Consider the following 16,812-nt stretch of genomic DNA (forward strand, 5'->3'; position numbering starts at 1 on the left):
CAATAAAAAGCGGTTAAAAACAATGAAGTTTTATTAAATCTTCGCCTCTCACACATTCCTGCATCATCTCATACATACCCGCCGATATTTTGACAGCTTTTATTACAAAATGCCGCAATAAATAATAACATCCTAAAACATTTTTTTGTCATAAATAACATTGTGTAACTGTTTAGACGATTCTTTTATAGACATAAACGCATGAAAGAAGTTATTTTTTCGTATTAACATAGGATATGGTCTATTCAAATATTAGTCGAGTTCATATGTGGACGTGTAGATATACAAATATTATGTGAAGGGATGAAGAGGGATTCCCCAGAAGGACAGGAACACCTACATAATAGCTATTTCTCTTCTTCTTGATAAACATGATAACGTATTTCATCTTAGATATAAAGCATTTTTCATCATACCAGAGTATTTTAGACTTTCAAATAGTAAACCACTGTGGAAAGATTACAGATGAGAAGCCATACAAGTTATTTGTATTGTTTTCAATAAAAGATAATAATAATAATAAATTTGGATAACTTATATAGCGCCATTTTCGTAAAAAAATACCTCAAGGGCGCTTCACTGTGAATGAATCGGGGAAAACATTACGGTGGAAATGATTTAGCAAACAAATGTATTACATAAAAGACATCACATATTACTAAATATAGAATTTAGACTTATTCACACTCGCATAGTTTGATAAGGGTAAAAAAGGTATAACGGGCAAAGAGAATAGGTAGATACATAAATATTTTGACAGTCCTACCGGGGTTATTTAAATTATGTTTAAAAAAATCCATTCGCTTCAACCACTGTTGGAGCCATTTCCATCAAGTTTGATTGTCCAAACTATTAAAAAAAGGTTTTAAAAAAATCACAGTGAATTATTATTAATAAATTACATATTTCTGTTAATTTTCATACCGAACTATGTATAAGAAATTATGCATCTGTAATTTTTGTTCAGTAGTCCTAGGCGCCTAAGCGGGCAGTTATCTAAACACGGAGGACACAAAAAAGAACAAAATACAATGTAAAAAATTAAAATTTATAGAAGACTTGAAAAACAAACCAAGAAGTGCCTACCAAGATTACAAAACAATCATTATTTGAACAAGTAACAAATGTTTATTGATGTTATTATAAAACAAATAAATTGGGGATATTTTTATTTATGTTCGAATAGAAACAAATACAAATACGTATATGTATTATTATAACTGAACCTAATAACGAAGTCTGGGCATTTACGGAGCTCACGATTTATCATTGGTTTAAGTGATCACTTTATACACAGTGTAATATTGACCATTCCACCCATGATTAAGCATGAGCCTTATTAAAATCAAACTGAGAAATCATCTTATTTATGAGAACCTGGAAACGTGCTAAAAAAGTGAGATGCAAGGACATTCTTCGCAATCAGAAGTGTTCTTATGGATATCTTACTTTTAAAAGGATTTTATCAAAGAAAAAATCTTTCTTAAGTGTGAAATCAAGTTTTATTGAGTGTACCTACCCGTAATTTAACAAAGGTCTAAATTAATGATAAAGCTGTACTAGAATTGTAAACAGATTTGTTTCTTAAGAAATTTTTTTAATGCTAAAATGTGAATATTTGGCTCTTCGGCTAATAAGTTTGCCGAACGCTGTTGTAGACGAATGGCTCCTATACGAAATAAATAAATCACAATATTTTGGAAACGTAAATTCAAACAAATTAATAATTTCAAATATGTATTATACACTGATTTTATTGAGAAACTACGTACATCTGATAATCAATAAAATGGCGAATGCATCTCGGCAGTTCCCCTGTGATAAAGCTCTCTGTTTTCCGCCTGAAACTGAAATGCGAGGGACTTTATTGGCGCAATAACCATTAAATCGCCGCCAACATCTCCGGAGATGACGCGAGCACCCAGTAGAAAGTTATCTAGCAAACCAATACCCCCTAAAAAGTAAACTTTGTGTCTCTCTTCCTTTCGACGAGTTCCCTGCGAGATACGCGTGTTTATATACAGATATGGCGAGATTTATCTACCAAGCTGTACCGAGAAAACAAGGGAGTTCATAACTCATCTAGGTGTGTTGGAATAATATTTATTATTGCAGTGCAGTCAATAAATTTTAATGAATACCCAATAAACAACAGGTTCTTCGGATGATAGGAGAAAATATAAGCAATTAACACAGAACGGGATTCCGAGCTTTTGCGAGACGGGACACAAAATAATAAAAGTTCACACCACATCTGCAGAAACAGATGAATGAGTATAAATATCTACCTAGTATAACAAGTGAACATCGCGTTATTGTCTACCGGTTACATCAATAATAATTAATAATAAAAAAAAATTGACATCTCATCAAAGATGAAGATGAATATGGAAGTCTGGGCATTTACGGGGCTCACGACCGTCATAGGCTGGTTTAAGTGATCACTTTACACACGTGTAACATTCACCAATTCTACCCATTATTGACAACCACACTACTCAAATTCTTGGAAGTTCTATATATATGAACCAATTTAGAAACCTTGTTCTTGAATCACTAGAACTTCACTAGAGACATCTATTGGTGAGATGTAAAGAAGCTTTTATAAACTTCCATATTCATCTTCATCTTTGATGAGATGTCAAAAAAATAATGTGAAAATAACTCCTGTAATTGGAGATAATCCTGATTTTGTGAACAAGTATTTGGACAAACTCAAAATGTTGTAATTAATAATAATAATAAATATGGCCAATTTATATAAAGCCGTTTTTGTGGGAAATAATCTCGATGGCGCTTTACAATTTACAGTAATTACAGTAAGTACAGTAATATGGATAAGAGATCAGAAAAAGATCAGTCTTGAGTTTAGATTGAAATTCGGCAGAATTCTGGATAGATCTGAGATTCGATCATCAGCAGTAAGAAACAGTGAGAGTGATGATCTATAGAAAAATCAAAAACGTCCTTATTTGCTAAATCATTTCTATATTTTATTTCCTCCAATTTTATAAGTCAAGTGCCTTTTGGGTAGTATTTTACGAATATGGCTAATAATGATAATAAATAAATTATCCAAAATGACTATTTTTATACTCGTTAATTTAAAATAAAAAGGAATTTAACACGAAAGAATAAAATATTTTACTGTTCTTGTTTTTTTTGTTATTTCTAGCGAATTGCCTGCGTTTGGTCGACTTTTTGGCAGATAGGCACTAATCGACGATTTATTAGAGAAAATAATATTTTCTAATGGCATGCTAATTCATACTTCAGAATTTGTACAGGTTCGTATTAAAGTGTTTAACTAACTAATTAACTAACCATCACACCGCTTTACCGCGAGGGTAGGCAGAGAAAATAGGACTCCACACCACAATCTTTACACACAATTTTCGCCTCTCCCATATTTATGCACTTTTTCATACATACACGACGATTATTCCGACTCCTAAGTGAAAATTTTTCCTTTTTTTAAACTGGTTATATTTAAAAAATATTAGGAATATAAGAAATAATTTGGAGTAGTAAATTACATATATACTTTACGAATCTCTGTTGAAGGTACACATGTTGTTCCTGCTCACATACTATGGGGAATGTATGTTATGCATATAACTCCAAACGTCGCGATAATGAAAATATGTTGAATCATAATCAAATATTTGTCTTGATAAAATATAACCAAGTCTTCTCTTATTATCTCAGTAAATAGAGTTCACGTTTCACGGACCTGCGGTTTCTATTAGTCGAATCGAAATACATTGGATGGTAATAGAGTTAACCTATTCTTAACCAGTTCTCGGAAAATTATGGGGGAATTCGACAATTTCGTATTTAGCACACAAAATAAGTTGGTACCAACGACAGGTACTAAGTATTGTATACACCAGGAATAGCGAACCTTTTTGAGTCAGCGTGCCATTTTTTTTTTCAATTAAAAAAATATTGTCGCGTTCCACATGCCATGGGAATAAAAATGCATCAAATGTTTGTGTAACTTCATATTTTTAATATAAACAAAGCATCGAAAAAAATAATTAAGTACTTATTAATGGCAACGTAAAAGAAATAAATAAATAATAGACTTGATTGAAAAAATATAGAACCCTTGAAACTAAATTTTTAGTGGGATTTATTCATGAAAAAATCATCTCGGGGGAATTAGCATCGTGCGAGAAGTATTGTATTAAACAAAGAGACCAATATATATTATTTTTTGAAATCTCATCAAAGATGAAGAAGAATATGAAAGTCTGCGCATTTACGGGGCTGAATAGGCTGGTTTAAGTTATCACTTTACACACGTGTAACATTCACCAATTCTACAAACTATTGACAACCACTCTCGAATGCCGTCATGTTTGCGAAACTACTGAAGAACGAAAAAATACACATGGCCATATAAATATGTTTTGAATTTTTTTTTTTGAAATTTCTATAACTTTTTTGATTTTTTTTGACACACATTTATTTTGTTTCTCTTCATTCGTATGCCATGCAAAATTGTCTTGCGTGCCACCAGTTGCCATCCCTGATATATACAATGAAATACCCTTACGTTTAGTCAAAGATTAAAGGGATGGTCAGATAGGTAAGCTATAATACCGCACGGAGAAAGGAATAAACCAAATTCATAATAATTACACATTATATCAACTTTTGTGTAGATTCTTTTTGTGATCTGCCTCATTACTCGCACATGTGATTTTACTCTGGTCATCTCTGAAGGATTAAATATTCAGGTGGTTTAATTTTAAGGTTACTTTAGGTTACCGAGAAAAATGGAATAAGTATCCATTATATTAGTTCGCGGTGGATTTCGAGAAGGTAGGTCAAAGGATTTAAACAGTGGTTGGGTTATTTTTCAAAGACAATTATATTTCATTTTAAATATTATGATGACAATTGGAGCCAGCCTTACAATATTTGTTGCTATGCTGAAGTTTAATGTTTCCGTAATATAATAATAATAGTTATGTAGGTACCTACACTCATAGATTGTCACGAACATCGCTACAAAAATCGTCATCGTTTAAATATCTTCAGCTCGTCGACGTTACGACCTCTGTTACGTTGTAATCTTGGGGCAAATTGAACTATCTTGTCAATCTTTGTGGTATAATGGTTAGCGTATTTAGCTACCGTGCTGGAGGGCCAGGGTTCGATTCCCAGGGGGGGAGGGGAATGAAAAAAATATTAGGGATTTTGCATTATAATAATTATTTTATTTTACACTGGACTGGTCTCTGAAGAGCAGGAGTACCTAATCACCTTGGATTCACGTAAGTAACGATCAAGATAACAGCGTAAATACGATGCAGTGCCCTTTGCACCATTGGGTGCGGATAAGAGTAAGAAAAAAATTTAACTAACTATATTCCACCCTAAAAATGACTGCTGTAAAGAATACAGAAGAAACTAAACAAGATATGAAAATTGAAGACTGGATGAAGAAGGATGAAAACCAACATTTTTTTTACAGCAAAAACCAAATATCTTTTTTTAGGATATTACAGGGCGAATCAAATTTGTAAGAGATCGCGTCGCAGTGGGCGCAATTCTAAAGATCCGATTCGTCAATAATATTCTCAAATAAACTCATTTTTAGAGAAGAATAGAAACACATTTTTTTTTGTAAAAAACGATTATTTTTGCCCTAACAACGTCCACCAAATTTGAAATGGACCATTTTTTGCAAAAGAGTCTTCAGCGATTTTAGCATACCATGTGAGAAAAAATCTCAGCACTAAAATAGTTTAATGCGGAGAGACGAAAATAATTGTATTTTAATACGTAATTGATAATTAAACTTGACTCGCATACACAGCAACAGGGTACAATAGCAGTTTATACGAGAACGAGTATACAACCCCGGGTCGCTCAGCGATTGGTGCTATTCTTCATTTCCTACCTAATTTTCTTCCTATTCATTTATATTTCTATTTCCAGATAGCAGTTATGTCTTGCATCCTGAGTTCCTTTACGTACGTCTTCTGAATCCCATCAATTATGAACTCCTACTCTTATATCCAAGAATCTGGAGCATAGAAGTGATTATCATACCCTCTTTGTTAGTACCGTATATCCGATGCCACTTTGCACCTTTAGGTACGAATCAAACCCTTACCCGCACCCCAATGGTGCATATGGCACTGCATTATATAAACACAGTGTTATCTTGATCATTAACACGAAGGAAAGGTGATCAGCCCTTCGCTTCAGGTACCAGTCCAGGGTAATATTAAATAAATATTAGAGTGAAAAAAATCACTTTTATTTATTTGACCCCCCTGGGAATTGAACCCGGGACCTCCAGAACGGAAGCCAAGCGTGCTGACCATTACACTACGGAGGCGGGCAAAACGGAGAGGTACGAATAAGTCAATTGAAAAGTATTTTAATTTTCGGATTAACCATCACGTCGCTTCACCGAAAAGGTAGGCAGAGGGGATAGAATAAGCAATTAAAGTTGCATCAATCGTTTTCTGGTATTTTATACGCCGATTTTGAGTAGTTATTCGGTAGGTTAATACAAAGAGCTATTTACAAAAACATAAAGCAAATAAAAAAACCTAAATCTAAATAAGACACTAATAAAAGCATTTTATACAGTGGAAAACGTTTGAAACCTTAGATATTATACAATTTCACGTCGTTTTGCAAAAATATCTGATTTTGGCCAAATGAAGGACGATGTCAAACAATTTGTGAAGAAGGTATAAATGCATAGAACACAATATCCTGGTCTTAAAGCGCAAGATTGATCATTGACTTTCGTGTAATTAACGATCAAGATTACTATGCTTCGACACATTGCAATGTCTTATGCATCATTCTTCTTCTTCAAGCCCTCATCCGCATCCGATGGTGCATAGGGCACTGCATCATATAAACGCAATGTTATCTTGATCTGTAAAACATGAAAGAAAGGTGATCAACCCTCCGCTTCAGGTCTAGGGTAATATGGATTAAATATTAATCACATACATTTATTTAACCGTCCATTTTTTTGTTTAACGTTTTCCAGTGTATTATGTACAAATCTTGTTAAGGGATACAACCACCATCAATGATCTCTGGATTCATTATGTCATTTTTTTATTTGTAGTGATTGGATCCCTTAACGAAAGTGACTGACGAAAGCGTCCCCTACCTGGGTTCGGCTGGCTCTGGTAGCTGGGCTTCTTCATCCACTCGTAGGGGCTCCTGGGCGGCGGGGGACGGTGCGCCGTGGCGGGCGAGCCGGGCCGCGGGCTGGGGGGCGCGCTGCCCGCGCGGTCCGGCACCACCCACTCGGCGCCCTGCCACGCGGGCCCGTGCGCGTGCCACGCGGGGCCTTCCTCCAGCATGGGCGGCTGGTACCAGCCCGCGTGCGCGCACGCCGCGCCGCCCTTCTGGTACACCCCCAGCGTGTTGTAGTACGACACCATGCCGTGCCCGTAGTCCCCGTACCGCACCCCGTACGGGTCGCCGAGCTCGTCCTTGACCGTGACGTCCGCCACGATTCGACCAGGAATCCTGACTCTTCTCTACACTGCACTATCCCACGCTAGAGCACTGAGCAACGAGTAGTCAAATATCCATCAATGCCAATCTTCAGGTCAAAACTTCACTTGGATTTGCAGATAGCATGAGCGTGTCTTCAGTTCAAACTTCACTTTGATTCACGGGTAACATGAGCGTGTCTTCAGTTTAAAACTTCACTTGGATTTGCAGATATCATAAGCCTGTTTTCAGTATACTTCACTTGGGTTTGCGGATAGCATGAGCGTGTCTTCAGTTCAAAACTTCACTTGGGTTTGCAATATCTTCAAGTGAAAACTTCACCTTGATTCGCGGATAGCATGAGCGTTTCTATGGTTCAAAACTTCACTTGGGTTTGCAATATCTTCAAGTCAAAACTTCACTTGGATTTTCAAAATAGCATGAGCGTGTTTTCAGTTCAAAACTTCACTTTAATTTGCAGATAGCATGAGCGTGTCTTCAGTTCAAAACAACACTTCGATTTGCAACCAGCAAGAGCATGTCTTTCCGCACAGAACACGATTTGATTTTTTTATTTATTTAAATAAAATTATATTATCTACACTATATATATTTTTTTCAGTTAAAATATATTTCCTTTTTAATTCATTTATAAATTTAGATTCCACTATAATGTACATTGATGATTCGATACAAAGTGTAAACAAACGTCAATCCCAACACAATCTACCTTCATTGTCAATCGTCAAAACTTATTTGTCACACAAATCACTGTATTTACATCACTTATTTGAAATTAATGATAGTTATGTAACACTGCGAATGATTGTCTGGTATCGGGCACCGAAGATTGAAAACAAAAATCCCCGGACAACATACGAACTCGGAGGTGGATTTTTCCTTGTTTCGGTCCGACAGATCCCGCCTGTATGGCCCTGTCTTTCAGTATGAGATCGCGGTACATAGTAATCTTATCTCTCCCCTAGTTTCGTGTTTTCGGGCCTCCGTGGGCGTGGCCTATTCTTCAACCAGCCAATAGCGGTACATCATGGCGGCGTATCCCCTCCACGGTGCAATATCAAACCAATAGGAAGGCAGGTGGATTAAATTCACCTGCATACCTCGAATTTAACTGAACTCTTGGATTATTATGGATCGAATTAAAATGACCATAGGTATAATTTATGGCCTTAGATGGTGCCGCGGATAAAAAATATTATTTTAATGCCGGCGTGTTTCAGTTTTTATTTTGGAAATTTAATGTGTTTCTTGTGTATAAATTATTTTCGGATCGCGATAGACGCTGGAGGTAGTTTTAACATTTGACATTTAAGGCGAGCATTTGGCATTATTTTAAAATTATTAATTCGGTATAAAAGTAGACATAAATGTCAAGTTGAAACAGCGGGAGCTGAAGAAATATTCTTACCGACACGATATAGCTGGTGGCAGGCGCCAAAGACCCGTATTCTATTCTCAACATTAGTAATATTTAAATATTTTTTTACTTGGTGGTTAGCCATTTTTTTCCTCAAAAATGTTAGTAATAGTAGTATATAGCCACTCACCGAGATTTTGTGTCTACCGGCTTCGAGACCTACCCATCTCTTCGTCAGGACAATCACTACAACAGCATGCACACAATACTACACGTCACTACCATAGCACTATTCACATGCTAAATAAAATGCCCGTATTCTGTACCTAACCATGTTAAATTTTACCAGTTTGACATTGCTTTTTATTCTTAAAAATTACTCCAGTTATATATCCATCTCATGTGCTTGAAAACTGAAGCCAATGTGTCTTTTTTTCAAATGGCATCCGATAACACTTCGTTTCTTTTTTAGAAATTTTCAAAGACAATTTATATCGCTCACTCCTTTCAAGAACGTCATATTTCAAAAATTATAAATTTTCAGCTGTGCATGTTTTCGGAATGTCCAGAAAATGTACTATATCCCAGCAAAAGCGGCATATTTTAAACTTAATATTTACCCAGCACAGGGCAGAGAGTGTTTTTTTCTGCATTTTGAAGAAAAGGTATTGTTTAATTATTTTTTTGGATATAGGTACTAAATATTTATCAAATGAAGAAAAAACCTTTAGATTTTTCCTAAAAAGATCTGTTACGCAGTAAAAAGTTCAATAAGTGGCTTAATATTTATTTTTAAAACAATTCATTTTATTTTTAAACTTTGAAAACGATCTCCTGGAAAGTCAAGTTTTTTTCAAGTTGAAATGAATGAGCGATATGAGTTCATTCTGTTTTCTCTACACCTATAAAACTTTTCTATCGATCTTGTTTTCATATATTTTCTATTTATAAATTTCAGGCATCCCTTCAATCATCAAGCACATCAACTATCGACAGACGTCTCAATACATCGAAGAACATGTTGTACCATCACCACAACAGGGAATCTCAGCTAGAGTTTTTGGGTTTGTTTTTTTTTGGATTGGGCCCACTGATTACGTGGACCTTTGACACCATATGATTTTAGGCTCTCATTAATCTGGTTGTGCAAGTCTTTTTTGGCCGTCCTTGATCTGTTCATTTACCAAATATACTATCTTAATCATTCTCTCGCTATCCACTCACTCCACATGTCCATAACACCTTATAAAACTTTTCTTAATCTTTTCAATTATCCCTAGTTCAGCCTTATATTCCATTATAATATCTTTATTTTTAATTCTGTCAAATAACGATTCACACTCTTCTTTCATCCTTCTTTTGCCGACTCCGTTTTTGGCGTTCAAGCATCATTTCAGGTACTAGCATTCCGTTGTGAACCGCCAGTTTAGCTTCTAATAAATAAATAGTAATTAACACTAGTGCGTTATCCGTATATTTTTCCTATATATCATTATTAGGTGGATAATGATTAAGGATCATTTATCCTAAGGAATCATTTTGGAGTACTCTCACATTACATTTACCTACATTTTTCACTAATTACATTTTTCGTAACTAAATTATAATATGAAATTTATACAAAATAAGTGGTTCGTAAAAAAATACTAAATGCGAAAACGACTAGGACTAATTTTAAAATCTCCTTAGAAATTAATCATTTGTATTTTTTTATCACTTTTAATGACTAATTTTAACTAATTATTAACATACCACTTTATTTATTCCAACTTTTGATCTTACCACATTCAATTATTTGAAATACTTGATAATGACAAGTTTTCCTCAGTCTTCCCCTGCTCATTCTCCCCATAAATATGTTTTACTGCTCTTTCCTCACTTATTCATTCCACATGTCGAAACCATCTGAACACATTTTAATTTGATCGATAATGCTTATTTCAGCCTTGCATGCTTTCTTTATGTCACCATTCGAACATCTATCATCTTTCTTACCCTTGTCCGTACCCAATGGTGCATAGGGCACTGCATCGTATTGACGCAGTGTTATCTTGATGATTACTTATATTAATGCATCAATCCTCCTTTCAGGGACCAGTCCAGGGTAATATTAAATAAATATTATAATGTAAAATCACTAATATTTATTTTCACCCCTCCCTGGGAACAGAACCCGGGACCTCCACCACTTCAGCTAACCATTACACCACGAAGGAGGATAAATTTATCGATAATATATACCTACTTATCTCAGCCTTGCATTTTCATTATTTTTTTATTTCACCATTTGAACATCTGTCATACATCATTTTGCTACACATTCGTCTGAGCAATCGCATTTCGCCTGCATTCAGTCCACTTTCATCCTTCATTTGACGAATTTATGCTTCACATGCTTCCAGGACTCCGTTGTGTAGGTACCTACTGCCAATTTAGCTTTTTTCATTAATTTTTATTATTCCTTAGCTGGTAAAGCACATCTGATTCTTGTTGAGTCTTTTTACCAGCTTTTCTTGAATGTTTCAAAAACATTAAAATACTCTCACCAAAACATTGGTATTTTAATGTTTTTAATGTTTTTGATTAAAAATAAACCCTGATGATGACAAGGTATTGTCGAAACCGGTAGGTTAAATTGTATTAATAAAAGTGGTGAAAACAAAGTTAATTAATTTTATAAAGATACTTTTTACCAGAGGAAGACCTAGAAAAACATGGCACGATCAGGTATGCCAAATAATTGAAAGTGGTCAAGTTAGGAGTCGTAACAATCGGCGGGTATGTATGAGGAGATGCATGAACGTGGAAGAGGCGAAGAAAGTTTGCCAAAACAGAGTGGTGTGGCGTTCTATTCTCTCTACCTACCCCTGCGGGGAAGCGGCGTGATGGTTAGTTAGTTAGTTACTTTTTACCAGATGCTAAAAATGACTAATAACAGCTCGCAAAAATATTATCAATGCGCGAAACTTTTTTTACAAAGTTTTATGCCTTTCACCGTCCCAAGTGTTGACGTGTCCAATAGAACCCAGAGCCCTTATCTCGGCGCAGTGAAGGTCAGCTCCGAGACACAAAGGACCCGCCGTGTTTGGCCGGTAATGTGTCCATTATACGGAGGACGCTAATGGGATGTGTCCTTAAGGAATCTCACTCATAATGTACTTACCTAGCATCATCCCTGCTCTGCCGAAAGGCGTTAAGTCAAAGATATGTTTATATTTTGTACTGGCATTTCTTGGTGGAGCTGCATTTTATAGAATAAAATAACTTAAACGCAGTTTTATCTTGATCGTTATCCCACGAAGAAAGGGTGATCAGCCCTCTGTTTCAGGTACCAGTCCAGAGTAATATTGAATAAATATTACATGAAATCACATATATTTATTTGACCGTCCATTTTTATTTTGTTTTTTTTTTTTTTAAATGTTAAACGGTTTCCAGTGTATATGTACAAATCTTGTTCAGGGATACAGCCACGATAATATTGTAGAATAAAATAACAAACATGTAATTTTTTCCACATGAATCGGGTTTCGTCGTAACTGACATCACCAGTCTGATGATGTCGGTTATGACGAAACCCAGTTGCTGGTCAAATAAAATTCATGTGGAAATAATTACATACCTACTTGTTATTTTACTCTATCAAAGATATGTTACCATCAAATTGGGAAATACAAAAAAGTTTGAAAAGAAAAATAAAATAAAAGGGTTTCTGATTAATAAAAGTTTTCTCAATCCAATAAAGATAGCTGTTGTGAACTCATATGTACTGAGTCATGAGATTGGTCAATATATCTAGGGAGTTCCCAAAATTTGAGAAGGGTGATTATCAATCACCGGTAGGCTGGTGAAAATTGCACGTGTGTAAAGTGACCACTTTACCAGCCTAGGTCAGGTCATAAGCCCTGTAAATACCCAAACTTCCATATTCTTTTTCATCAAGGTTGATTTATCAAAAATGTAAAAAATAAACTAAATAAACTTAAAATAAAGGAATTAATTTATATTTTTTTTGTATGTATTCAAATAATTGTTCACAAATCTATTATTATTATTTTTAATTATTTTTATTTTTTGACATCTATATTTGAAGAATATGGAAATAAAGGTATTAATGAGGCTTATGATCTTTCATTGGCTGACTAAGTGATCACTTTATACACGTGTAACATTCACAATTCTATCCATGATTGACAACCACACTACTGAAATTTTTGAAACTCATACATTTATTTATAATAAATCTCATGTCGCTTTATGTTTGAGTTCACGGGAGTAATTTATGGTTGGTGACCTCAAACAAAGACTCGTTAAAATTCGAATTTCACTGGTCCTTAAAAATATTTGATTTTATTTTATTAATATACCAATAAACTCTTAAGCATTGTGATGATATGATTTTGAGCCGTATTGTTAAATTCACATTATAATTGTACAAAAAAAATAGTGTGATTAATTTTATAATATTAAAAATCTAATTTATATGTGTGTGTATTACGATTGTGCATATTTAACAATAATATTAATTTCAGTTATTACATATTTAAAAAAAAACGTTATAATTAAAATAGTGCAAGGCATTATCGGTACAGAGGTATACATTGTACTCATTGAAATTGGACCTGTTGACATGTAAACTGACTTTATGAATGAAAACATCATTTGAATAGAGCTTTTTTGCTGTCCATAGAAAGCAATTAGTACAATGGCCGTCATGGGGACACTTTACATACAATATGACTGCTTTTAAGCTTGCATTATGCTAATAATCTAGAAACTATACGAACATGTCTACCTAACTAAAATCTTTTCAGTCAGACTATGAATATTCTTTGTAATGTCGCCAAATACCGTCCCCTTTTTATTTTTAGGTACTTTTTTGTTTTAAGTAAACAAAATGTTTTTGTATCATTAATAAGTGATTAAATTCATTTATTAAACAACAAAAAAAGCAACAAAAAAATTATAAAAAGAGTAAATATAAAGGATTTGGACAACTGTTTTAATAGTTTTTTTATTTATTTATTTATAGATTTGGCGTTTAATTTGTAGAACTCCATTTTAATTTATATATTAAATGTTTAAATGAAACACTGATTTTAAGAGTCTACTCACTTGTATTTTATTGTTTAAAACTCAAAAAAATAAAATTTGTGACAATTGTTTCGCCTTGTTATAATGTTGATTTTTTAGTATATTTTTCGTGCAGAGACGGTATTTGGATTAAGAAAATTGATTCATTACATATACAAGAAAATTAGGTGAAATATAAACACTGTGAAACAAAAAAATCATTGTACAATATTTGAAAACGATATGGCAATACCCACTAGTCTTTTAGTTACTGCACTGTTAAATACATATGAGAAAAGACTCGAATTACAGCATATGCCTACAGATGAAAAAAAAATGACTGCCGATTTAATCAAAGAAATCATCAATCAATGAGAAAAGGCTTGTCAAACTTTTCACAAGTCTTTTTCCATTTGACAAAATCCTGCGGTGATGGTAGCGCCATCTGTTAAACGTAACAGCAATATACACAATACTAAACATTTGTCAAAGCGTGCGTCTTCATATCTGCTGTCACTTTTGAATGCATTGTGTTTCATAGATTTTTTAATATATTCATTGCTGTTTTATCATGTTGTGCTTTCTATTTTTTTCATAGCACCAAAATGACTCTACGAAACTAGGAGTGAGAAATAAATACGAAAGCGCATAGCCCAAACATTTAATTCGTAAATATTTCTAAATAAGGCAGATGAGTAAGGAAAATAAACATTATTCATGATATTTATCTATTCAACATCTTTGAAATGTTAATCTCCAGCACACGAGTGATAAGATAATGACATCATAAAGAAGGATAAACTTTTATGGCCGAACAATAATAATAATAGTTACAGTGTCAATAAGTCGCTTAAATGTTTTATCACTAAATGAATTATGAACATATCAAATTATTACAACATCATCGTTTCCTCATAGGTGGGATTCTCGATTTCGATCAGTTAAGTTTTATGTCCTCTTTTGCTTATTCAATCCTATGCGTGATCAGGATAAATTGGCGACTACTCTGTTCTTCTTCTTTTGAACAAATGATACCTCCTTCGCCACTACGGTCTATTATTCGAAACCCTCTTCAGCTCCTCATACGGTGAACAGCCCATGTCCTCGTACAAGTTACAAAGATATTCGCGGCGTGGGCGTCCTCTAGCCTTTGTTCCCTTTATTATCAGGTGCCGAAACCCTCTGTTATCCTGGATAAAAAGCGAAGCACATACGAATACACGGGTCAAACAATAAAATGACTCGACTGCAATCAGTCTTAAACGCAGCATCTAGACTAATTTTTGGAATTTCTAAATTCAGTCACATCACCCTGCTACTTCACCAACTGAACTGGTTACATTTTCCCGAAAGGGTTGAGTATAAACTCTGTTTACTCATGTATAAATCATTACGAGACTATAAACTAGGTTTTTTCATTCATTTTTGCTACTATGTACTACTACTACTGCACCAAACAAACCACTTATGAACTCTGGCAGCTTTGATTTGGTTAATACAACTAGTTGTGGATCTTCCTCTTTTTCTATTGTCTTCGACCCCTCCCATGAACATTGACTTCAAGACTGTTATCGTTTCTTCTGGCCATGTGACCAAAAAACTAAGAGACTGGTTTCAAACTCAAAATTGCGCAGTATTAATATGATTTATTATATCAGACACTGTATTATTCACCCTACGAATGAGATATCAACATTATAGCTATTTCAACTTGATATGAAACATCTATCGTTTCTCTTTATATGAATGAATATGGACATCTGAGAATCCTGGCAATTAGCTGGCTTACACACGTGTGTAAAGTTCACCATTCCGTGAACTTTACATAAGTCGCTCACTCCTTTCAAGAACGTCATAAATCAAAAATCGTCAATTTTCATTGTTTTCGGAATGCCCAGAAAATGTACCATATCCCAGCAAAAGAGGCATATTTTTAACTTAATGTTTACTCGCTACAGGGCAGAAAATGTTGTTCTTGCATTTTGAAGAAAAGGTATTGTTTAATTATTTTTTTAAATATTCTAAATATTTTTCAAACGGAGAAAAAACCTTCAGGTTTTACCTATAAAGATCTATTGCAAAGTAAAAAGTTCGATAAGTGGCTTGATATTTATTTTCAATACATTGTGTTATATTTTTTTTTTTTAAAAACGTTCTCCAGAAAAATCAAGTTTTTTTGATTTATGACGTTCTTGAAAGGAGTGAGCGAAGTGTGTAAGGTGATTTTTCACAAAAACGGGCATACATAAATTAATGGAGTACCTATATGACAATTTTCTCAACGGGTCATGCATTCCAATTATTCTTCGGATATCCGGGTTCTTAGTAATGTGTAGAATTTTCTTTTTATGTTTACAAACCATCTTCCTCGAATCAGATGATGCGATATTTATTACCTGTATTCGTGGAAAACGCTACATTATAATCAAACAATTAGTACATATGTACCTGTTATAGATATCTCAACTTTATATGAAACATCTATCTTACCTTTTATATGAAAGAAATTGGAAGTCTGAGCATCCCATTGCTGACGAGCTGGCATTACCAGACTGAAGCGATCACTTGTTCACCATTCTGCCCTTTATTGAACTTGCATATTGCATTAATTTTTGAAACCTGTATATATGCAATGATCTCGATTACCTTCCACATGCTGGTACAACTTGATACATTTGGATGTATGGATGATTGTGACGCCACCAGTTGAGAAATTTTTGAAGTATTTATATAGCTTGATTCATTTGAACATACTTCGGACTTCCGTCTTCTTTCATATAAAAAGTACGATAGATATTTCATATCAAGATGAGACATCTATTATATTAACATATCATCCGTAGGGTGAATAATCCAGTGTCTGATTTAATAAA

General features: G+C 34.2%; 1 protein-coding gene across 1 annotated transcript in view; it reads right to left on the reverse strand.

Annotated features, from left to right (window-relative positions):
- Window positions 1-8,279, reverse strand: part of cad (caudal type homeobox) — a 45,186-nt gene extending 36,907 nt beyond the window's left edge. The window contains exon 1 of the mRNA XM_088259239.1: window positions 7,157-8,279. Coding sequence (XP_088115365.1) covers window positions 7,157-7,433 — 277 coding nt within the window. The 5' untranslated portion in view covers window positions 7,434-8,279. The remainder of the gene's footprint in view (window positions 1-7,156) is intronic.
- Between the last annotated feature and the right edge of the window lie 8,533 nt (window positions 8,280-16,812).

This window comes from Brachycentrus maculatus, unplaced genomic scaffold (genome assembly GCF_059751285.1).
Source record: "Brachycentrus maculatus isolate JH-2025_06_01 unplaced genomic scaffold, ASM5975128v1 h1tg000115l, whole genome shotgun sequence".
Lineage (NCBI taxonomy): Eukaryota > Metazoa > Arthropoda > Insecta > Trichoptera > Brachycentridae > Brachycentrus > Brachycentrus maculatus.